The 25,705-nt window shown below is 38.1% G+C and overlaps 1 protein-coding gene across 2 annotated transcripts in view; it reads left to right on the forward strand.

The window, feature by feature from the left end:
• The first annotated feature begins 613 nt into the window (after nt 1-613).
• The window catches only part of LOC107766367 (regulator of nonsense transcripts UPF2), a 30,456-nt gene continuing 5,364 nt past the window's right edge, over nt 614-25,705 (forward strand). The window contains exons 1-16 of one of the 2 annotated variants that reach the window (XM_016585139.2): nt 614-805; nt 1,764-1,878; nt 2,043-2,130; nt 2,780-2,982; nt 4,952-5,296; nt 5,915-6,019; nt 6,373-6,500; nt 17,486-17,662; nt 17,767-17,848; nt 18,559-18,864; nt 18,981-19,178; nt 19,280-19,381; nt 19,911-20,162; nt 20,241-20,459; nt 23,568-23,738; nt 24,559-24,744. In XM_016585139.2, coding sequence (XP_016440625.2) covers nt 1,816-1,878; nt 2,043-2,130; nt 2,780-2,982; nt 4,952-5,296; nt 5,915-6,019; nt 6,373-6,500; nt 17,486-17,662; nt 17,767-17,848; nt 18,559-18,864; nt 18,981-19,178; nt 19,280-19,381; nt 19,911-20,162; nt 20,241-20,459; nt 23,568-23,738; nt 24,559-24,744 — 2,625 coding nt within the window. In that variant the 5' untranslated portion in view covers nt 614-805; nt 1,764-1,815. The remainder of the gene's footprint in view (nt 806-1,763; nt 1,879-2,042; nt 2,131-2,779; nt 2,983-4,951; nt 5,297-5,914; nt 6,020-6,372; nt 6,501-17,485; nt 17,663-17,766; nt 17,849-18,558; nt 18,865-18,980; nt 19,179-19,279; nt 19,382-19,910; nt 20,163-20,240; nt 20,460-23,567; nt 23,739-24,558; nt 24,745-25,705) is intronic. The other variant, XM_016585140.2, reaches the window with a different exon arrangement.

Here is a 25,705-nt window from a genome sequence, read left to right on the forward strand (position 1 = left end):
CCAAAGGAAGGTCATCACCTTCGGGATCGTCATACGGATCCTCATCAAACTCCCCAGTTATACAAATGGGAAGAAGGAGTTTAGTCAATGAGAGGATATCTCTCAGAGAAGAATCATCGATTGGACCATCCGTCCATCTGGAAGATATTCCAGAAGATAGTCCGTTATACGCACATTTGCAGGCATATTTGACTGCTCAAAAACAGAAAGATACTTATGTTAAGCAAAGTAATACTTTTGCTTCCATTACTAAAGATGACAATGATGATATCAAGTCATACGAGAAAGTGCCAAAAAGAGAAATGATATTTCTCTTAGAAAATTCTGACATTCAGAGAAAAGAAGAACCATGGAAGATATTCCAAAGGTATTTAATAAATGGGTTATATTATCCGGGTGAGTCATACAAAACCCGTTCTTACTATGAAACGATACTAACTAGTACGGGAAGTGCAGATTTTCAGCACTTTTCTGGATATAGTACAGACGAGAACGTTTATAATTTCTCGAAAATTATAATTAAACAGATTATATCTGTTGAAGAATGGGGTATAAGGGCAAAAATAGAAAACAAAATTACTGTAGAAAAGCCGAAAAAAAGAAAAGAAATTTCAAGTCTATTGTCGAGGATCATTTATAAGAGCTCGAATCAACATCCTCTTGTAATCTTGTCCCTGTTCCGGGGTTTTATTTGCAGATACAAGAGAAGAACATACGACTAAACTACTGTTACTCTATTACACATTTTTGTGAATCGCCAGCTCCAAATATTTTCTTCGTCGGCGGTATCTCCGATCATCAAACGGTAAGCCCCAAAAGTCTCCGGTATAAATCACATCGTTACTCGTAACATCTAATTTCTTAATTTTTCCTTATTCAACTCATTTGTCTTGATCCTCATTGGATAACCACTCTGAATTTACGGTTAATTTGTTTCGTACCCTAATTCTGATATGATTTCCACCGGGAAAATTGGCTGGCGAATTTCATCTGTCGCCGAAGTAGGTTATTTGAAATGACTCGTCGAATTTTCATTTATTTTTTTTCCAAATGAAAATGACGGATATTGCTCCGTTCGTACTCGCTAATGTCCATTCTTCTGTAGCGAAATGGAGTCTCAAGCTTTCCTGTTTCTGTTTCAGATAAAAAAACATACGCCCTTTTTTTCTACCATATTCGCTCATTTGGAATTGTGAACTGAGTAGCAAACACAAATGCTTTGTGTTTGCTCTTATGCATAAAGGAAGTTGTACACAAATACTTGAGTATACTCAAGTATCTTTCTTCTCCTTTTTATAGTGAATTTGTACTTATGTGCTTCTCCATGAGATAGTGGTTTCAACTTTGTCATGGGCTGTAAATCTCCCTTTTGCGTTTGTGATTTTTTTTTTTTTTTTTTTTTTGGAAATTTTCAAAGGTGAAAAGAATCAAAAAAAGACAGCCAATAAAATAATTATTTGTCATCTGAATTCTCAAGTGTCAAGTAAATCATAATTTCCAAAGCATTTGTAAATCCTTTTTATTAACCAAATAATGGATTCAGTTCTAAATCCTAACTAGCTTAAGTTTCCACGTTGATTTAATTTGCAGTTCTTTAATCGAAAAAGTCTGTCCTATAGGGCTCTTCAAAGTCCGTCATGTTAAATACAGAAGATGTTCAATACGTGTAATATCTTTTTTTTTAACCTACCATGATTGTTATAAATAAAGAGAACGTGATCGTCAATACTCCTGCTAATTAATAATTTCGTCTACTGTACTAGTTTCATGTCTTCTTGAATAGCTAAAGACTGCATCCAGTCATATAAACAAAAGATGGAACATCCTGAGGATGAACGTCGTGTTGGAGTGGAACACCCGGAGAAACATGAAGATGAGGTAATGCCATTATTTTTAAGAAATGATTTCTTAGGTTTTATTGGTAAAATAGTTAATCAACAGCTTTGATGAAGTTCCAATAAAATTTATAGTGCTATGGCCGTCCTTTTCTTACAGTAATTAAGTTGTTTTATTGCAATTGTTTGTGCCGGTATTTCATGCAGGAAGCGGTGGCTCGTCACGAGGATTACAAAAAATCTGTTGAGGCAAAGATGGCTCTTAGGCAGATTAATTTGAATCCAGAAAGGCCAGGTTACTCTGAGTGTTGTATTATTTATGAATTTAGCTATTCAATTATTTTCCTTATTCCAGTTTTTTTTCTCCATATATTTAATTATTTTCTTCCTCACATTCCTCATTCCCTTTTCCTTCTGTATACTTTCCATGAACTTGTAAGCAGTAAACATGGAATTGACATGTAACGATTAGGTAATTTTGAATATTCAAATGACGATACATTTTTTTTATCCTTGTCGGAAATTGCATGCCAAGTGGGAATAATAAATTACAACTTGATTTTCTATGATACTTTGTTAGTAGCCTCTGAACTGTGATCCCAGAATTGAATAGTTTGTGGACTCAACATTTTAAGAATACACTTCCGTTCATTCATGTTCTATATGTTTTTCTTTCCTGGTAATAAGTGGCAACAAGGATAAAGTTGTTTTAGTGACTTATGCATATTCAATTTTATTTTTCTCTAGTTGATTTCTAAGAGGCGATTCTTTCTTGTGGTCAATGAATATATATTCTCTACTCCTATTCTAGCGCTTGCTACCACATGTATATCTACTTGTAAGTTGGAAGTTTGTGAACTTGGCTTGATTTGGAATATGTTTTTCCCACTTTAAACATATGGGTACAGTTTGGTTGAGGCTGACCTACTGATTTTTTATTTCAGACACTGGTTTTCTCAGGACGTTGGATTCTAGTATTAAGCGCAATACTGCAGTTATTAAAAAGCTAAAACAGATTAATGAAGAGCAGCGAGAAGGTTTGATGGAAGAGTTGCGCGGTGTCAACTTAAGCAAGTTTGTAAGTGAAGCAGTGACTGCTATATGTGATGCAAAGCTTCGGTCCACAGACATACAAGCTGCAGTGCAGGTAGCTACTTGCTTGATCTCTTCTTTGTTTTAATGTCAACAGTATATTTTTTCTAACAATTTTGCTTGTGCCTTGTGTTTGCTAGCCTGGATTTAAGATACCGTGCAAGATTCTCTTCTGGAATTTTTAGGTAGTTGCCTACAAAAACCATACTTTTTAAACTTCATACGGTACTGGTCGGTACAAATGATAATAGCTTTAAGGGTGAATACTGTGTTGTTCCAAAATCCTGCTGTGCCCTGCTGATGATGGTATTTGGCTGAGAATGGACTTCTTGGCCAAAGGAAGTTGTTGAGTGTACGTATTATGGTGCTGAAATTCGTCAAAAGTCTGACTAGATTTTTTTTAAGGAATTTATTTTGAGAAGGAAAATTTTGACAAGAATTGAAGGAGAACTTTGTCAAAGTGAAGATTAGGATTAATTAAATCTTCATAGAGAACTCGGGATTTAATGAGAATAACTCGAAAGACAGATGATTGGACCCTCAAACTTCACCTTTGCTTTATGCTGTTAATTCTGTCCAGAGGCGAAACCAGGAGTTTCCTCTCTCCATTAACTTCTGCAATTTTTCTTTGGTGAGACTCAGCTTCTTGTCTGTAGTGACGTGCTCCCTATAGCTGACGACGAATTGAGCTTTTTTATCCAGTCTTCAGACCATCTTTCTTTTTTGTACTTGGCGTCTTCATTCTTGAGAATCTAGTTTGGTTTTATTGTTCAGTTCATGATATTTACCCTACTCTAGGTTGTCTTTATTACCACTGCCTTTATATTATTGCTGGTGAAAAATCTGAAACATTACTCAGTATTTGTACCAATACTATATCATACCAACAACTACATTTACCGATACACAAGACGTATCATGAATGCTAGCCTTTGGTAAATATCATATAATAGACAATACCTAACATTCTTGCATAACTCATTTTGCATGGATATGAACCACAGTGACCACCTGTAGAGAATCCTAATGGAAAAGGCCTGAAGGTATCTTGTGTTTACCAGTGTACTAAGAACGAATAAGAATACACACACCATATCCCATCATGTGTCTGGCAGTAGAAAGTCATATTAGAGTAAGCGTCTTAGCTGACTTACTCTAAATTGTATCCCATGTCGGCTGGCAACTTAGAAGTGATCTACGCTTCAGAAGACATGTGTATTTGGCTGAGAGGTTCTTAATTTACACATATTCTCTCTTTAGAATCTTGTAAGAAAAGGAGTTCTTATTAGTGGCGGCAAAATGGTTAAAAGAAAACAGTTATCCACCCATATTATCCATTAAAAAAATGGGTTGGATAATGAGCTTTTTAAAAACGGGTCAAATATGGATAAGAACCATGTTATCCACTTAGAAAATGGATAACCAATGGATAATCAATGGATAAGGTTGGCCTGGTGGCAATTGACTTGAGCCTTGGGGTTTGCTCCCTTTCAAGGTTTCAAGTTCGAAACCCACTGGGTGCAAACAATTTCTGAGGGCCATCGGACTGGGTAAAACCTGAATTAACCGTGGTGCACTTGCGGGAAACTCCTTGCCGAGGGCCTGTGCACCCCCGGGATTAGTCGGGGCTCAAAGAGACTCGGACACCCGGTGCAAATCAAAAAAAAAATCAACGGATAATTAGTGTGTTTAACTTTTACATTTGTAAAACCTCAAATTGGGTGACTACGAATTCTCCCAAAAGTGATCATATTCAAGAAGTCATGGATAATATGGATATCCATACTATCCGCCGGTTAACCCGTTTTTTATCCGTATTAAATATGGGTCGGATCGGATAATTAATCCGTTTTATATTACCCGTTTTCGACCCGCCCATATCCAACCCGATCCGCCCGTTTGCCACCCCTGGTTCTTATGTTTTTGCAAAACACTGAGGCTTCTAATTTAAATGAAGCTTTGTGTTTCTCATTCAGACATACACTGTTTACTATTTTTATTAATGTATCTTCTTCCTGGCCCAGATCTGTTCTCTGCTTCATCAGCGGTACAAGGACTTTTCACCAAGTCTTGTTCAAGGCCTTGTGAAAGTTTTCTTTCCTGGAAAAGCTACAGAGGATGTAGATGCGGACAAGAATGCGAGGGCTATGAAAAAGCGTAGCACTTTAAAACTTCTTTTGGAACTTTACTTTGTTGGAGTTGTTGACGATACTGGCATCTTTGTGAATATTGTTAAGGACCTCACCAATGTTGAACATCTGAAGGATCGTGATGCAACTCAGACTAATTTGTCACTCCTTGCTAGCTTTGCTCGGCAAGGAAGATACCTGCTTGGGCTTCCATTGTCTGGCCAAGATATTCTTGAAGAGGTACAACACCTCCATTTCCTTTATTCCCCCCTTCCCGAGCAAAAATTGTAATGTTGAAAAGTTAGCAGTAGAACTGGCCCACTCTCTGCTGCTTATTACACTTCAGTATTTTATCTCTTTGATTCTTAACTTAGGGAAAGTACTGTGTTCCAAAATTTCTCTCTGTTGTCTATTACTCAACTTATGGTTTCATAAACCCTTATCTTGTTTTAGTTCTGCGATCGCATGATGGGTTGATTTTACCATTTTTTATGAAGTCTTTATCTGCTGCCAAAGACTCTGGTAGTTGAATAGCTGCCCTGGGATATATGCCATTTGGTAGTGTAGAGATCATTTTTAGATGGCTTGATTGTTGTCTGTGGAAGGTGTGGAAGGTGGTAAAGGTTGTTGAAGAAGATGGGTTGCCAGTCAATGACATGGGTCTTGGTTGGCTTGCTGACTTTTCCTTAAATTCTTTTAAGCCATTTTGTTTCAGAATTACATATTTGACTTCAGAATAAAAGTTTCTGATGAGTTGTAGCTTGACGCCGTTAATGTGTTTCTTCATTTGATACTTCATTACAGTCTGCTAATGTTTCTCCATGTTCTTAATTCCTTTGATGTTGCTGACTGCTACAGTTTTTCAAGGCCCTTAATGTGACAACTGATCAGAAAAGGTTCTTTAGGAAGGCGTTCCAAACATATTATGACGCAGCCATAGAACTTCTTCAGTCAGAGCATGCTGTAAGGGCTCTTTCCTCTTTTTATTTGGAAGATTTTCTCTACTTTTTTGTATACTTCTCGTATGCGGGAGTTTTTTCTCCCTTTTGATTAATACAATTTACCTTATCAAAAAAACAATTTGGAAGATTTTGAGTCTAGCAGGGAGGGTACTAGATTAGTAGTGTGATCTAGTCTCCTCTTCCTCACTTTTTGGTGCCTTTAATAACTATACCATACTTGAGCTGTTTTTAAAACTGTTTTGTGCTGCGAATCTTCTTCCGCTATGCTGCTTTCCTGAAAGCTTCTAAATCCACACCAATTGTCCGATAATTGTGATTACTGATGATAATTTTCTTCTTTTAACCAAATTGGAGTCACTTCGGCAAATGGAGCATGAAAATGCAAAGACTTTATCTGCCAAAGGTGAACTGAATGAGGAGAATGCTTTTGCATATGAAAAGCAGCGGAAAGCTTATGACCAGCTGTATCGTGGCATCTCAGGGTAAGTGTTCTATATGTCTATTGATATAATGTGAGATGCCATGGGAGATGAATTTCAAGTGCTTCCTCCTTATTGACTTTCATGAATGTTCAGATTCTCATCTCCATGCTTGCAAGAAATAGTTGTATCAGTGGAGCACCATAATTTACGGATCCCCCGACTCTAAACCAACCTCTTAGTCATAGGTATTAACCTCCTAATTGATATTTCATATTAGTTGTTAGAAATAGCCTCTCTATCTCCACAAGGTAGGGGTAACACTGCGTACACACTGCCCTTCCCATACCTCACTATGTAGGATTATATTGGGTTGGTTGGGTTGGTTGTTGTTGTTGTTGTAAGTAAGAGGCTAACACGACTCTCTCATGCAAGCTTAAATGTTGGCTGTGCCTGAACCACAGACTGTCAGCTCTGTTTCACTGTTTTAACCCCTTACTATTCAGCAAACTATAGAAAAGATCTTTCATGTCGAGAAAGCTTTACTGCATATTTTATAAGTTCTATCGTCCTAGTTATCTATCTCAAACAGCTTACGACAAGAGTTTGCATACGATTTTGATAGAGGTGGATGTGAAACTCTTGTTGGAGACATGATAATAATTAGGGGGCCTATGGTGGAGGGCTATAGTTTTGACTACTTAGACCAGAAGGACAGATTGGCTGATAAAATTATGAGTAACTGATGGCTGATAAAATTAAGGGGCCTAGGATATCTGTTTTGTGTTAGTTGCTGGCCTATTGTATTTGTACCATCTTGGTACCTTTTTTATTTAATAAAATTTTACCTTATCCAATAAAAAAAACTGATGGCCCTCGTGGGATTTCTCGGTTATCAAAAAACTTATCAGTTACTAATTCCAAGTTCTGTTTTATTGATAATGACATTGACAAATTTTTAAAGTCCGGGATAATAAAGTAAAAAATAAGTAAGGGACAGGTAGACAATGTTATTAACTGTATATTCTGAAGCACCCTCGTAATGTTTTCCATCTTTTTTTGAAAGATATGGAATAGTGGTTAAGGGCACTTTTATATCTGATCAAAAGAAATAATGGTTAAGAGCACTTTTACTTGAACATGAATCACACTTTCACTGTTAGCATAAGTTGCAAAAAGGTTGAAGCTGGGATGTACCTGTACATCCCGTGGTCCGAAATCTGTGTGCATGTTCCTTACACTTGTAGGGGGGGGGGGAGGGATTGGATTTTGAACGTGTGAGAAAGCAATATAATACAAGAAGTCCTATTTATAGCATACTCTACATAGTACATATTACTCCTATTCCTATGTGGGACTAGATTACTTTTATATGCATAATACATAACTATCTAACACTCTTCCTCAAGCCGGTGCATATAAATCATATATACCGAGCTTGTTACAAATATAACTAATACGATGACCAGTGAGGGACTTGGTGAAAATATATGTAAGATGATCATTCGACTTTTACAAACTTTGTAACGATATCTCCTGAGAGTATCTTTTCTCTAACGAAGTGGCTTTATCTCAATGTGTTTAGTTCTTTCACGGAACACCAGATTTGACGCAATATGAAGAGCAACTTGATTATCATACACTAGTTCCATGATTTCTCCAAATTTCAATTCCTTGAGCAGCTGTTTCATCCAAACTAGCTCACATATTACTATAGCCATTGCTCGATATTCTGCTTATGTACTAGACCGAGCAACTACATTTTGCTTATTGCTCTTCCAAGCTAAAATACAATATCCAGACGTAGAACGTTTATCAGAAGGTGATCCTTCCCAATCAGCGTTTGTGTATCCAACGATCTACTCATGGCCTCGATCCTCGAACAACAGTCCTTTGCTAGAGCTGATTTTATATACCGAAGATTTCGGACAACTACATCCCAATGACCGTCACACGGAGAGTCCATGAACCGACTTATAACACTCACATGAAAGGAAATATCAGGTCTAGTCACTGTGAGGTAATTCAACTTGCCAACCAGCTGCCTATATCTTGCAGGATCTCTAAGAGGCTCCCCCTGTCCTGACAGAAGTTTGGCATTTGGACCCATATGAGTGTCAATGGGTCTACAACCCGTTTTTCCCGTCTCCTCAAGAATGTCTAAGGCGTACTTTCGTTGTGGAATAACAATACCTGAGCTAGACTGAGAAGCCTCAATACCTCGAAAGTATTTCAATCTGCCTAGATCCTTAGTCTGGAGGTGTTGAAAGAGATGTTGTTTCAAACTAATGATACAATCCTGCAGTGTTATCAAAGGCGAAAAACGCAAAAAAACTCTTAAGGTCTGCTGGGTCTTTAAGCGCAAAGCGCAAATAAAGTGTGGGCTTTAATGAAAAAAGGCGTAACGGGAGAAAAAGTAAAAATATGCATGTAGTCCAAGACTAATCATTTTAGCATGAATAACAAATATATAGACAAAGAAATTGAAAAATAATTCACGATAAAGTGAAATATCAATTGTTTAAGGTCGCCTTTTCAGGATTACACTCATTGACAAGGAAAAATGCGACACTAAAGCTCCCACAAATCGAGGCGAAGCGCTCAACGTGTTTTGAGCCTCGTTTCAGGGCTTAAGCGCGCCTCTGACAACACTGCAATCCTAATCATTGCCGGTAATAACGATATCATCAACATAAACTACTAAATAAATACACAAATTTGAAGCTGAATGCCGATAAAATACAGAGTGACCAGCTTCACTACGAGTTATGCAAAACTCTTGAAAAACTGTACTGAAATTACCAAACCAGGCTCGAGGAGACTGTTTTAGACCATAGAGTGACAGACGCAATCGACATACAAGGCCACTAGACTCCCACTAAGCAATAAAATCAGGTAGTTGCTCCATATAAACTTTATCCTCAAGATCACCGTGAGGAAAAACATTCTTAATGTCCAACTGATGGAGAGGCCAATGGCGAACAATAACCATTGATAGAAAGAGACGGATTGGTGTTATTTTAGCCACGGGAGAGAAAGTATCACTGTTATCAAGCCTAAATATCTGAGTATACCCTTTGGCAACAAGGTGGACCTTAAGCAGATCAATCTGGCCATCTGGACCAACTTTGACTACATAAATCCAACGACAACTAACAATAGATTTTTCTAAAGGAAGAGAAACAAGTTCCCAAGTACCACTCGTATGTAAGGCAAACATCTCGTCAGTCATAGCATGTCGCTATCTTGGATGAGACAATGCTTCACCTGCAGACTTAGGGATGGAAACAGAAGACAAAGAAAATATAAAAGCATAATGGGTGATGACAGACGATGATAACTCAAATCGACATAATGTGGGTTAGGAATAAGTGTGGACTGTATACTTTTCCGAAGTGTTATCGGTGGACTAGGAGGAGACAAGTCCGCATTACGAGCAGGGTCAGGTGCATGACGTGAATCAGCTGGGCCTGATGCTGGGCGCGGATGACGATTGTAAGTCAAGAGTGGTGTTCCTGTGGTTGAGTATTTAGGAGGAGCAACACTAGATTCCTAAATGGTTGGTATGGGTAAGACTTCTGTGGCTGAGGTTGCAGGAGGAGCTGTAGTAAACTCCTCAAGAGCCGGAAGAGGTAAAGTAAGGTCTAGACTCAAAAAATGTGACATTAGCTGACATAAGGTACCTACAAAGATCAGGTGAGTAGCAACGATATCCCTTTTGAACTCGAGAATCCCAGGAAGACACACTTAAGAGCTCGGGGAACTAACTTATTTTTCTTAGACGCCAAGTTATTAACGAAACATATGCTCCCAAAAACACGAGGGGGAAGAGAGTATAATGGTGACTGAGGAAACAATACTGAATGCGGAATCTGATTCTGGATGGAAGATGAAGGCATCCGATTAATCGAATAACAAGCCGTGAGAACTACGTTGCCCCAAAAACGCAGCGGAACATGAGACTCTATGAGAAGTGTGCGAGTAGTCTTAATGAGGTGTCCATTCGTTCTCTCTGCTACCCATTCTGCTGAGGGGTATACGGACAAGACGTCTAATGAATAATTCCATAAGAAGTCATAAGCTGCTGAAATTGAGTGGATAAGTATTCTAAGGCATTATCACTGCAAAAGATGCAAATAGAAACACCAAACTGATTTTTTATTTCAGCACAAGAACTCTGGAATATAGAAAATAACTCAGAACTGTCTTTCATTAGGAAAATCCAAGTACATTTTGAGTAATCATCAATGAAACTAACAAAATAACGATATCTTAAGGTTAAACTGAGTAACTGACTCTACTAGGGCCCCATATATCAGAATGAACTAAAGAAAAAACACACTATGCACGACTCTCAACACTACGTGTAAAGGTGGCTCGGGTGTGTTTCCCAAGTTGACACGACTCATAATCTAATGTAGACAAACTAGACAAACTAGGCACCATCTTCTGAAGCTTGGATAAACTCGGATGTCCTAAACGTCTGTGAATTAGGTCTGGAGGATCTGTAATTGGACATACAGTAGAGGGATTGAGTGACCCAAGGTAGTAAAGGCCTTGTGATTCCTGCCTTGTGCCAATCGTCTGTCCCGTACTGCAGTCCTGCGTAATAAAACAATCATCAATAAAATATATACCACAATGAAGGGCACGAGTCAACCGACTAGCAGACGCAAGATTAAAAGGACAACCAGAGACAAAGAATAGAATTTAAAGTGACAGAGGATAAAGGTGTGTCCAAGCTTCTTACAATAAGAATACTTGGGTCGAGACCTTCCAAAACAACCTCCTCCTCGTCTATCCTCCATAGTCTAAATACCCAAGTTTTCATTGTCTGGGATGTGAGAATAGAGGAGTCAGCTATCTGTGATGAGATTACTGTGTGTCTGGGCGCTGAATAATTCATCAACTATAGGGACAGTCGGACTAGCCAAAATCTGGTCACGTACTGAATCAAAGTTATTAGGAAGTCAAGCGAGTGTAAGAATTAGAAACATCTTCTGTCGTTGCTCTTGTTGCTTTTCAATATTAGCAGAAACTGGCATCAACTTCTCAAATTCCTCCATGACTGCCTATACTTGTCCAAGTAAGTAGACATATTCAATTCCTGTTTCCTTAAGTTTGTCATCCGCGATATCACATCATAGAAACGAGATATGTCATTCATGTATAAAGTGTGAGCCTTTTCCCAAACTAAATGACATGTCTGGAATGCACGAAACAAGGACATCAACTTGGGATCAATAGATCGTCACAAGATACTACATATTGAGCATCAATCTTCTCCCAAAGTACTTTGGCCTTTTCATCTTGAACATCTTGACCCTTGCACCACAATTCAACAGAGGAAGCCCAAGCTAAATATTTTGAACTTCCCATTAAGGACTCCGAAGTAATCATGAAGCTTGAATTATTAGAACCCGTGTTTTTAGAACCAAATACATCAAATCCCAAAGACATCGTTGGGTTAGAGAGAGTCTAGAAACAAATAATATAAATAATCAACTCTATCTCGCTGAAACAGGCGAAGGAAACACTGTTTCTGCCGGAAAAATTGCAAAGTGATCGGAATAAAAAGAAAATATGATGGGTAGGCTCGGAATTACACGACGAACAAACTGTCCAAAAAGACCTTCGTCAAAATCTGGTCGGAAATTGCCTCGTGCGCCGCTGCGTGAAGTCGGAACCTTGCCTGAAACATTTCTTCCGGCGGCGCATAAGGGCGCATGAGTAGTTCTCTGCCGGAGAAATTTTAATGGGTCGGTCACTGGAAACTGATCTACCTCGTGGTGGTGTTGGTTTTTGCACAACACAACGGAATATGACTTCGACGTAGACAACCCTAGAGTCACCGGAAAAACTGTGCGGTTGACTGATTTTTTTCCTTCCCGGAGTTGCTGGTATTTTGCACAACAATTGATATCTCACGGTTGCTCTGATACCATGTGAGAAAGCACGGGAAAAGCAATATTATTGATATCTCTCTACAATATAATTCAAGAAGTCCTATTTATAGCTATACTCGACCTAGTACATATTGCTCCTATTCCAATTTGGGACCGGAATACTTATATACATAATACATAACTATCTAACTGAACACATGCATGAGGACACTGCTTATATGTGCGATAGGAATCCATCAGCTGTATATGTAACGACTGTTTTCTCTATTGGGATGAGTACGCGCCCAACAATAACCAAATTGATATCGAAGCCTGAAGCCTCTCTCCTAATCCACTATAAAAGGCATGTGTCGTGTAGCATCTTTGCTAACCAGCACTTGCGACCTTTGAAAAGTGAAATTATGACAAGTAACTGTATAAATCATTTTATCTTACAAGGTTCTGACAGGGATAACTACTTTTAAGCATGCCTACACATTAGATTTATTGCCGGGTACTTTTTCAGTTTATGGGACTCATTTCATTACATATGTTGTTATCCCTTGAAGCTTTTTTTCTAAAGTCAAAAGATCCAGGTTGGCTGTCGGTGGGGGATTGGGAATAGCCCTAACCTATATATAAATCAAACAACAAAAGAACACGGAGGAAGGACATAAACCATAGCCTCCAAAGCATGATGAAAGGTGATGCTAGTCATTCTTATGCCAAAATGCAGAAGAAATGTAGCTAAGATATGTGAGGACTCCTCCATTACAAAATTTGAACAACCAACTATAAGGCACAATGCTAAACATTTTAAGTGTATAACATAGTTAAACTCCTTCATCTCAACCATTACTAACTGAGAAGTGATTCTTCTTTGGCCTAAATCTGAAGCTTGGAAAGCCATGCTTCAAGTTAGCTCTAGCTTGCCTAGGCAATGAAAGATCTTCATTGAAAACAATCTGGTTTCTGACCCTTTCACCCAAACTTTCCATTTGGTCTGCAATCGCATTTCCTTCGCTGAATGTATGAATAAAAATGGAAGGATCTAGGGATGGCAATGGGGCAGGTGAGTGCGCGGCGGTGCCGGTTTAGACAAATGCGGGTGGGGTGCGGGTTGAAATAATTTTTTCTTAATTCTATGCGGGTGCGGTTAGAGATTAAAATTGTTACAAAATTACAACAACTCAGTTATAGCTAATATTACAACCAAGAATATTTGCTTCTCAGTTTTGAACTTGTGATTATTCCTATATCATTTGCATTGGATTATTCCAGTCTCAAACTTATTTGTTCTTCAACGTTGAGTGCATTTCATATTGAGCCGAGGGTCTATTGGAAACAACCTCTCTACCTCCACAAGATAGGGGTATGGTCTGCGTACACACTACTCTCCCGGCCTCCCCAAATCCCACACTTTGAGAATACACTGGGTGTGTTGTTTGTAACGATTAGTACATTTCATATTGGACTCAGTTGACTGTAAAGTACCAATGCTTCTGGTATTTGCATCTCTGGGAAGAAAAGATTGTTTCTTTTTATTGTTCCAAAGTCCCACTTTAACTATACAATTAATTTGTTTTGAGTCAAGGAGATAATTATTTGACTCAAATTTCATTTATGACCCTGATACATTGTAAGATCTGAATCATTAGATTGACATACTGATGGTGAATTTCACCATCAACTCTAATACTGATGCATGTAAAAATAAGAAATAAGTATCAAATTACTTTAAAATAGAAAAATAGCGTTCTCGCTAATTAAGCTATTCAAAGTTGGACTTCCTTGTTTTGCAACTTGCTTTTCAATGGGAACTTTTAGATTGGCAATGACATATATAAATATAATTGAAAAGTAAAAAATAAATAAAAATAAAAATACGACAAACTGAAAAAAAAGGATTTTGTGGGGTTAGGGCGTGGGGGAGCGGGCTGGTGGACGCGAGTGCTAATGCTATGTGGGGCGGCGTGGTTTGAAATTTTGCGGATTAAAACTAAACCCGCGCCGCACCGTGCCGCATTGTTTTCCATCTCTAGAAGGATCCCTTCTGTATCAAATCCCTTATCTGTGCCATGATGCTGTGAATTTGCCATGGAGGTCTAACTTTCTTATTGACTATATTAACCAACATAAATTAGATTCAACAATAATCTTATGAAAAGCTCTATCAATACAAATATGCAACCCTAGTAGAATTGGCTTAGCTTAAGCCGTATTGCTACTAATGAGGGGAAGAACCGAATGTCTCACACATACTCGATGCACATGATACCTTGATATTATGTGAAGCTGAAAAAGATCAACTCTTACACCTCAGAGGAGTGCAACTAGCTTTTGAGGCTGTGTCGGGCTTGAAAGTGAAGTTGGCGAAGAGTAATGTGTTTAGTATTACTGCTGAGCATTGTATTAATGATCTGGCAGATGTTATGGGTTGTAAGGTGGAGCGGCTACCAACCGCCTATCTAGGCCTACCACTTGGAGCCAAAAGAATAATGCAAATATGTGGCGCAGAGTCTTGGATAGATGAAGCAGTAAACTGGTGCCATGTAAATGACAATATTTATCTCTTGGTGGTAGACTTACACTGGTCAATGGTGTGATTGATGGTATCCCTACTTATTTGATCCCTCTCTTTAAAATGCCAACATTTTTTTTTTTGATTTGCACCGGGTGTCCGAGTCTCTTTGAGCCCCGACTAATCCCGGGGGTGCACAGGCCCTCGGCAAGGAGTTTCCCGCAAGTGCACCACAGTTAATTCAGGTTTTACCCAGTCCGATGGCCCTCAGAAATTGTTTGCACCCAGTGGGTTTCGAACTTGAGACCTTGAAAGGGAGCAAACCCCAAGGCTCAAGTCAATTGCCACCAGGCCAACCCCTGAGGGTTTAAAATGCCAACATTAATGGAGAAAAAACTGAATACTATGAGGAACTAATTTTTTTGGGAAAGGTAATTATGATAACAAGAAGTTTCATGTGGTCAAATGGCAGGAGGTGATGAAAGAAAAGAAAGGAGGGGGATTAGGAGTGTGGAATCTAAAGCTGAATAACAAAAGTCTTTTATTTGAATGGCTTTGGAGATATAATGATGATAGAAGCAGATTATGGAAAAAGGTGATAGATGCCAAGTATGGTAGTAAGGACATGTGGGCTCCTTGTTCAATTCAATCTTCTTCAAATGGGGGAGTTTGGAGCACAATTAGTAATCTTTCGAATGAATATAGTCAGTTTGTGAAATTGAAACTGGGGAATGGTAATAATACCAAGCTTTGGTCTTATATATGGTAGAGTAATGAAAGTCTTAGAACCTTTTCTATATAGCTGCTCTACTAACAAAAAATGGAAGACTGTCAGACTTCTACTCAAGCACTGGTTGGCAGCTAATCTTCAGGAGAGGTCTCAATGACTGGGAAGTTGATGAATTCTCTCAATTGATGCAGTCGTTGGACAATGTTAGATTGGAGGAAAACAGGAGAGATCTCTCCTTAATCTGGGCAGCAAGCAATGATGATATTTTTTTCAGTCAGCAGTTCTTATAGCTTATTACAAAAACAACAAGGGCTTTATCAATCAAATTGGCCATGGAAAGCAATAGCACCTGTTAACGTAGCCTGTTTTGGTTGGATTGCAGCAAAGGAAGCTTTTCGATCTCAGGAGAACTTGCAAAGAGAGGTTTTGTTCTATGCAACAGGTGTTACATGTGTGAAGAGGCAGAAACAAACAATCATCTACTCATCCATTGCATAGTGGCAAACTTGGAGCTTTTCCGAAGTATACATGGTGTCAAGTGGGCAATGCCTTCCAATGGAAAGAGCTTGTTAGAGACATGGCAACACCAAAAAGAAGTGGCAAAAAGTCAACAGATAGTATGGAGAACAAGTCCTTTATGTGTGTTTTGGACAATATGGTTGGAAAGGAACAGGATTTTCTTTGAAGGTGAAAGGCAGCATGTATCTTGGATAAAAAACAGATGCTTATTAAACTTGTATTTCTGGTGATAAAGACATGTCGTGGAAAATATGGAAACGATATATGGATTTTCTTGAGGACATAGGAGGAATATAGTTGCCTTGTTGTGTTAGTTGTTGGATGTTTGTAATTTTGTACCATCTTGGTACCTTCTAATAAAATGATTGATCCCAGCTTTCTGTTTCCAGTAATTCTCCTCTTTCTTTATTGCTCTAATCAGTTCTGCATTAACATGATTGACTATAGTTCTGTTGTATTCAGAATTATTAACAACATATATAGATAACCTCTTTGCAATGTTCTTTAGTTTCAAATGAAATCTCCACATAGGGGAGCCATTAACCTCCTCATTCCATGCTTGTTCCACCACTTCCATGAAATCTGGTTCATCAACCCTAAAGTCCAGGAATTTAAAGTATTAAATAGGTTCCTTACGCTTGGAGATCACTTCAATGAATAGAGGGGAACGATCATCACCAGTCTAACTAAGCGTGAGACATTTGTAGTAGCAAATTGATTCATCCATTCCTGATTTACCAGCACTCTGTCCAAATCTCTTCCAAACGCTCCTACTAGGACTCCATCCATTTAACCAGGTTAAAATAGAGCCAGTATACCCAGCATCCATCAGGTCCCAATCCATGATACACTATAAAAATGCCATACTTTTTGCCCTTCTGTGTGGATTTCCTCCCTTTTTTTCCCAGGATCAATAATACAGTTGAAGTCCCCAGCCACAATCCAGGGTATCTTATGAGTATCAGCTATAAGCCTAAGACTATCCCATAGGACTTCTCTCTCACTTAGCGTTTAGCATAAACAAATGACATCAAAAAAGAACTTCCATCCACTGTCACTTCACATGTAACTTGTTGCCCATCAGACTGCACCACCTGACATACCACTATTTCATCCCAGAACACCTATATCTGACTATTAACATTAGAGAAGGCATTTGCATAACCCAGCAGTCTTTTGTATTGGTCCAGTTTATCAGCCTTATAGAAAGGTTCTGATAATGCAATAACTAAGACTGTATTGTAAAGTTCTTAACTGTCTCATTATCAAAAAATTAAAGTTCTTAACTGTCTCTTTGCCTGTTGAGTTTTGTACCGTTACTTAGTTCCATAAATTTTTTATATTTTCTGTTCTTTACATTTACACACTAATCTATTGCATTCTCATATTTTAGATTGGCAGAAGCACTTGACATGCAACCTCCGGTGATGCCTGAGGATGGTCATACAACCAGGGTAACATCAGGGGACGATGCATCATCCCCTGGTGCCAGTAAAGATTCTTCTGTCCTTGAAGCCCTGTGGGATGATGAAGATACAAGGGCTTTCTATGAGTGTCTACCAGATCTCAGGTTATCTTTCATCAGGATATTCTGAAGTTTCTTTTGTTGTTTCCTGAAGTGGGATGTCTAGTAATGGCAACATGTAGCATAAGTGAACAATTTCCCTTTTGCAGAGCATTTGTTCCAGCTGTATTGCTTGGAGAAGCAGAACCAAAGTCGAGTGAACAGCCTCTGAAGGCGCAAGAGCATTCGATTGTAAGAAATTAGATTTTATCATGTACCTTATCACTTTTACTTCCCTTCTGGCTTCTTATGCTATAAGAGGAACTATTATCACTCTAGTCTCAAGGATATTATCAGGTTAACTTATGGGATATGTCTTTATCAATTTTATTCTGGTATCCTTGTTTAGCTGCTTGCTCCTGCAATATGTAGCCCAACTTAATGCGTTATGTTATATTTGTGCTCATAGCCAGAACATTCTTGTACCATGTTTCATGGAGGTATGTTTAAATTTTCTGAAGTGTTGGAGGAATGGGTTACGACGATGAATAGACACTTGAATATTTTTATACTTTCTTGATTACCAATATTCAAGGGTTGGTGGTAATTTACTTATGTGCTTTTCTTAATGTTGTTCACAGAATTAGGAGTCTAAGAGGATGGGAAGTCTGTAACTTCCTAAAGTTGGATTTTTTTGTTGTTGCAATGTTTCTTGTATTTTGACAAGGAAGGTGGATGTTCCAGTTTTTCTTGGCACAAATATGTTATTAAACACTACCTGTGGTATTAAGTGTTTGAGCCTGTCGACAGCCTTTGGACATCTTTAAGACAAAGTACAACTTCATTTTGTGCTTCTGCTATTCCGCTGATTTTACAGGGCACTCTGATCGTTCTTGCTTTGTGACTATGTGAAGTCTTGTATTATTGACATGGTGCTTTTTGTCTTCGTTTTTCTGGTGAAGGATTCAGCAAGTGAAGCAGATGAAGCTCAGACTGCTGCAGTAGAGACTGCAGAGGGTGCTGTAGATGCTGGAGCTGTGCAGGAGGACAGAAATGATAAAGGCAGGGATGAGAAGGATAAAGAGAAGACCAAGGATAAAGATGAAAAGGATAAAGAGACTGATAAGGAAAAAGCAAAAGAAAAGGAAGCTGAAAGAAAAGGAGAAGGTGACAAGGAGAAAGCAAGAGGTGTCGAAGGAGCTAATCTAGATGGTCTGCTTCAGCGGCTACCCAGTTGTGTTAGCCGTGATTTGATTGACCAGTTGACAGTAATAGCACATGACTCAAAGCTTCAAATATTTGTTATCCTGGTCCCTATTTAAGATTTGATTATTTGAGGCTTCAGATATAATTTATACATTTGTGCCTGATATTTATTTTACAGGTGGAGTTTTGCTATCTGAATTCCAAGTCCAATAGGAAAAAGCTTGTTAGAGCATTGTTCAATGTCCCCAGGACATCACTAGAGTTGTTGCCATACTACTCACGCATGGTGGCCACTCTGTCAACTTGCATGAAGGACGTGTCTTCCATGCTTTTACAGTTGTTGGAAGAGGAGTTCAGCTTTCTGATAAATAAAAAGGTAATTGTAGCCTTCAGTATGTAGTGATGCACCGACTTAAAAGGATATGATCAACAAGAAGTAAAAATTGTCTATTTATTTTAAATATGTCTGCTTTGCAGGATCAAATGAATATAGAAACAAAAATAAGGAATATTCGTTTTATTGGAGAGCTCTGCAAATTTAGAATGGCACCACCTGGCCTTGTCTTCAGTTGTCTAAAGGTATGAAGAGTAAGCTTAATACAGATGCCTAGTGTAATTGAGGAGGGATGACTTAGCCTCCTTTTCCTTTTCTATTTTGAAGTCATGGGAAAAATACTTAGTTTGGCATCCCGTCCCCTATCACATGGTTGCTACCAAACTTTTGACATACCATGCTTATCTTGAAAAGCTCGCTGAGCAATTCAAGAAAATAAGTTTCTCTCCTCTACCCAGAGAAAAAATAAGTTTGTGGATGCATCAGCAACACCTGCCTCGATTATGACAATAGTTGTGACTCATGATTACAGACAGACTTATGACTATGGCAGGGCAGTGAGCTCTGCTCTCTAGCAATCCCTATGCTGATAAAAAGACTAAAGGTCCTTACTGAAGATAGGTTGTCAAACTATAATCAACAGTTTCACATGCTAAGGGCTTCAAAAGTGTTTACTGCTTTTGTTTGTTGTAAAGTTTGTGGATTAGAAGCTATGCTCGTTAGGGTTAGTAGGAATTAGGTTTGGATTGATGCTGCTGCGTCCTTTTTCCTCAGGCTTGTTTGGATGAATTCAGTCATCACAATATTGATGTTGCTTGCAATCTTCTCGAGACATGTGGGCGTTTTCTTTACCGATCTCCTGAAACTGCAATACGCATGGCAAACATGTTAGAGATATTAATGCGTCTGAAGAATGTTAAAAATTTGGACCCTCGCCACATTACCTTAGTGGAGAATGCATATTACTTATGCAAGCCACCGGAAAGATCTGCTCGAGTGTCTAAAGTTCGGCCTCCTTTGCATCAGGTACATGTAATTTGCAGCTTCTGTAGTTTATTAACTGTAATAGTGCAGAGTTTAAACTTTATGCCATGGATTATGCAGTACATAAGAAAATTGCTCTTTTCGGATCTTGACAAATCTTCAATAGAGCATGTGCTCAGACAGCTTCGTAAGCTTCCTTGGAGTGAATGCGAGGCATACCTCTTGAAGTGTTTCATGAAGGTTCACAGGGGAAAGTATGGTCAGATTCATTTGATTGCATCACTTACTGCTGGTTTAAGTTGCTATCATGATGATTTTGCTGTTGCTGTTGTTGATGAGGTTTGTCCTTTTCATTGCACAAAGTAGCCTTTGCCCCAGATTTCTTCTACGCGAACGCGACCAATGAAACGCGATCGCGAACCTTTGCCTGAACAACCTACGCGAACGCGAGCCTAGCTCGTCACTTACACTACTTTCAGCATATACAATACCTTGACCTTTGAACTTTCTCCGGGCTCCTTTAACTTGCATTGACTGCAGCGATGGACAACTCAAGAAAAAAATTTAAAAGAAAAGACATAAAACCAACCTGATAAAGAAATGAAAAAGTGTTGTATGTTCAGTAATCAGAATAGCTCTCTCTTACTACTTTCTCCATAAAATTGTAATGAATATTTTCATTTTAATTCTGCATTTCTGTTGTAGAATGGAATTGAATTGGCAAAAGGCAATATATTCAGCTACAAAATTTGCGTTAACATTAAATGCTTGTTACAAACTTACAATACAAATATGTCCTGACCTATAGTTGAACGAACGCCTTTTATTTATTAAAAAGAAGATAAATTATTGTGTGATATATATATATATATATATATATATATATATATATATATATATATATATCTTTTTTTGATATATGATATCAAATTTTATCCTCAAAAAGAAATTAGGTATCTTCATTTTCTTTTTACTATTTTTCTATGTGTACTATTATCTAAATTGTACCAACAATATGGGAGTTTTTTTTAATTAATGTATCATTCACTTATTGATTGCTTTTTTCTTGTGCGTTCTTGGTCTTATTATGAGGGAAGATCCATTATCGATGAGCTTGAAGAAAATTGGATAATGTGGCTCCCATTCTCTTTTTCCTCTCTTTTCCTCAACTCTTATAAAATTTCTACTTGGACTTCAATGGGTGTTTATTGGCCTAATATGAGCGAAGATAAAAAGGAACTATGGGGGGGGGGAGCTAGTAGCTGTGAGGGGGTTATAGTGTTTTCCCTGGTTGATAGGATCCCGGTTGCGGACAATAACAGTGAAGTTTATGAAAGCACAACCAAGACAATATTCGTCAGCGGAATAGCTAATATCAGAAAAGAAACATAGATAGAATGTATAGAAAGAAAGGATCTAAGACCTAGTTTAATAACTATGGCAACAATTGGTATATGAACCAATCACCTCCTATAGAATATCAAGAAGAACCAGAGATATAAACTTTCAAGAAGATGAACAAGGTCACAAGCTTGATGGCAATTCATGGAGTTCCATGAGAACCCTCAGTTTTCCGAAACCTCACATGAGCCTAAAAGACTTCCACAACAATCAAAATTAAACTTCTAAACCTAATGAAATAAACTATTTATAATGCCCAGGGGGCAAAACTGGAAAAGTCACAAACTTATTTCCCAAGAAAAAACTCGGATTCAGCAACGCTCTCGCCAGAGTCCAGGTCAATGATCGGATCCAGGTAAATGATCTGGATGCTCCAGTAACAACCTTTCTTCTGACACTCTCAGCTCAATGATTTCGAACCAGATATGATCTGGAGTCTTTCCTCTGCAACTCCAAGGTCAATGACTTTAATTGGAGTCAGGGCATTGATCTGAGTAGCCATTGTTGCACACTGACTTGTATTCTTCAACAGCCTTTCCCAAGCTTCCAGGGATCTTATCACTGTTGACTTTAACGTCACCAGATTTCTGAGAAGACTGGGATAACTACTCTTTAGCAATGAAGGAGTTGACCTGGAGTTAATAGACCCTCAGTGGTCCAGAGGAAACATTGCATGGGCTAAGGGGGATAATGTTACTACAACCTTGAGGACAGATGGAGTTTATTTTATAATGAATGCAATGATATATTCATATCAGACCTGCAATTTAACCAAAAATCATTGCTGACATAACCTCATAGAACTGACTGCAGTCAATTGAAGAGAGGAAGTTTTGATTTTTTAATTCGAGAGCATCTGTCTTGAATACAAGGGGTTTGTTGAAATGGTAAAAGTTTGGTTGGACTCTTTCATAGTCGGTGGGAGACCAAATTATGTGTCAGCTAAAAATTGAAGCTGTTGGAACATAATTTGAAGGAGTAGAATGCTAATGCCTTTGATAGCATAGAGAAAAAGGAAGGTAAATCTGTTAAGCAAGTTATAGGCGCTGGATGATATTCCTGAAGAGAGAGCCGTGTTTGAGTTAAAAATGGCAGAGGAAGCTGAAGCTTTAATGGAGTTACATAAAGTAACTAGTGTGGCAATTTTAGCCCATAACATTATAACTCACCCAACCCGCCAAAGGTTAAAGATGAAAATAGCTTGTTTGATTTCAGACTCTAGAATCATGTACAGTGTACAGCTATCTGGAACCCCTTCTTTTTGTTTTTGTATAGAGGGGTTGACAGCATTGTATTTCCCTGGAACCATTTTAGTGATGTTTGTTTTTATTTTATGTAATCACTAGTTACCTGTCCCAAAAGATAAAAAGAGAATTTATGCAATAGCTACAAAGTAAAGTGACAAAATTTTCCTCCATATATGTTAGCAATTGATTTAAGTACAAAGGAATGTGAAAAATAAATACCAAAACACTCAAAATATAAAATAACCATTGCAGCACGGGTTCTATCAAGGGAAGACACACACTCAGACCCCATAAAGAGAACTGGATCCACTTTTCAAAACTCGCAAAGATATTTTTGAAGTTTGATATATCAAGATAGTGAAAGAAAAATTATATATGTCTATCTTAATGAGATTCCAACTTCATCCCAATCAGTTGCAAAATCTAGCTTTAGTTTATTGAACTTTTAGGTGCTTGAAACTCTAACTATGAAGCACAGAAAATTTTCCATCTTATGCCTTTTTGATATCTGAACCACATTTATGTGGCATAAACAAATTTAGATCTTACTGATTTTCCTTGTTTATTTTCTTTTCTTGGGTCACGCTTTGCAAGTAACCACAAAATAACCTCGTGACTTTGTTCTTCTAATGCTGAAAGGGTTGTGCATCTTTAACCACTATATCAATTGATCAATGAATAGCTCTCAATCCCAGACTGTTTGCGGTCTGCTATATGGTTCCTCTATGTTCATTGTGCTCTAATTGACCGATCTTGATGCCGCTTTTGCGATTTAAACTTTGAATTTTGAATTCTATAGGTTCTGGAGGAGATCAGGGTGGGATTAGAGTTGAATGACTTCGGGATGCAGCAAAGACGTATTGCTCACATGCGTTTCCTAGGGGAATTATATAACTATAAACTTGTTGATTCCTCTGTTATATTTGACACGCTCTATTTGATTCTCGTTTTTGGCCATGAAACATCTGAGGTATGGATCTGCTTTTAACCAATCTTCAGTTACATTTACGTTATGTATTATTTATTTATTTATTTAGGGCAAACAGTTTTGTTAACATGGCCGGTTCAGGAGAGTGTGGCACTACGAGACCTGTTTTCCTTGAATATGTTAGCTCTGCACTGCAAGACCGGCTTTGGAGCTTGATCTCATTTGGAAGAAACCTTGAGATAATGACATAACATGAAGATGAGAAAGATAACTGTGACAGAACTCTTCCTAACTGGTTATAAACTATGGAAAACTAATATAATAAGTTGAATGTAAAAAATAAAGTTTCTCCGACTATGGTTTTAATAAGCTTATTTCATTGGCATTATAATTAGTTTTAGTAACCTCAATGGTTGACAACTTATTCCTGAAGGGGCATTACTGTGGCTATCATTATGAAAGGAAATCTGGCAATAATGCATATAATTATATTATGCTTTCACATTGTTATTAATATGTGTGCTTAATGAATAGGCTTCATGCTCTTAAAATATTATTTTAAAAGGGCAGCCCGGTGCACTAAGCTCCCTCTATGCGCGGGATCCGGGGAAGGCCGGACCACAAGGGTCTATTGTCTTAAAATATATTTTAGAACTTCAATATTCAGGACTTTGGCTCATGCCACTTTTATTTGATTTAAGTTAGTAATATCTTGTCATTGCTTGGTTACTGGTGGCCTTTTTGACGACATAGATCTAGCTCTGTACTTTTTAAATGAAATTTAAATCCTTTCGTTCCTAGTTTAATTTCTTATTCTAGAGAACCATTTACTGCTATCTGATGCAAGTCTTTTTCCCCACAGCAAGATGTGCTGGATCCTCCCGAGGATTGTTTCCGTATCAGGATGGTTATTACACTACTTGAAACCTGTGGGCACTACTTTGATCGAGGTTCATCAAAGCGAAAACTTGATCGCTTCCTAATACATTTCCAGAGGTACATATTGAACAAAGGTGTACTCCCCCTGGATATAGAGTTTGATTTGCAGGTTGGTTCCTTTATATTCTCTGTCCTTCTCTATACATGCCTGTAGCGTCAATAAATCATCAAGTCATCATTACAAATGAAGAAACATAACCTGCGTCTGTGCCCTACAAACATTATAGAAAGTACCTTAGAAGCTATTCCCCATAACAGGGAGCCAAAGATGTATTTAGGTAGTTTTACAGTGTTGAGAACTATAAGCAAAGATATCCATTCCTGGCTAAAAATATGAACACTTCCTTCTTATATCGCGTACAAAATTGTTGTTGTGTGCAGTGCACAAAGGTTAGATGGCATATTTATGCTCTTTGCTTCAATCATTTCTTTCATTTTTTCTACAATTTTTAGTATTATTTTTACTTGCAATTGTATGATCTAGGGTTAAGGGGATTTAATCTATAGTGTCCTACTTGAAAGCGTCAGGTTATATCGCCTGAGCTAACTGGTGGTTACAATTATTATTATTATTAAGTGCACAAACAATTTATCTCTAAGTGGCAATGTAATGCTCTGTTAAAGTCCGTGCTTGCTCAGGACCTATGAGGTTAGTCCAGACTATTACTGTAGGTGGCTCTAGGGTGAAGCAATACAGTCACTTTGTCTGACAGATAAGGAGCCAGGAGGACCTGAAACACCCCCCCCCCCCCCCCCCCCCCACACACACACACACACACACACACACACACACAAAGGAAAACAAAAAGAAAGAAAGACAACTGTGTTACTTTATCAGAAAAGAAAAAAAGAAGACAATTGTATTGTGCTATTTTAGGGAGAAAAATTTCTGTAGATCTGAAGAACATGGCCTGGTAGCTGGTACAACTTCCTGTAATATTCAATACAAATGATACAGTACCTTAGAAAGAAATTTGTTAGAACTACAAAATCCAAATGCAAAGAGTAAAAAGGAGTACCGTTGCTCTGTAATGTATAAGTTTGCTGGTTTCGACAGTTCTGATCATTTA

Source organism: Nicotiana tabacum, chromosome 13 (assembly GCF_000715075.1).
Source record: "Nicotiana tabacum cultivar K326 chromosome 13, ASM71507v2, whole genome shotgun sequence".
NCBI lineage: Eukaryota > Viridiplantae > Streptophyta > Magnoliopsida > Solanales > Solanaceae > Nicotiana > Nicotiana tabacum.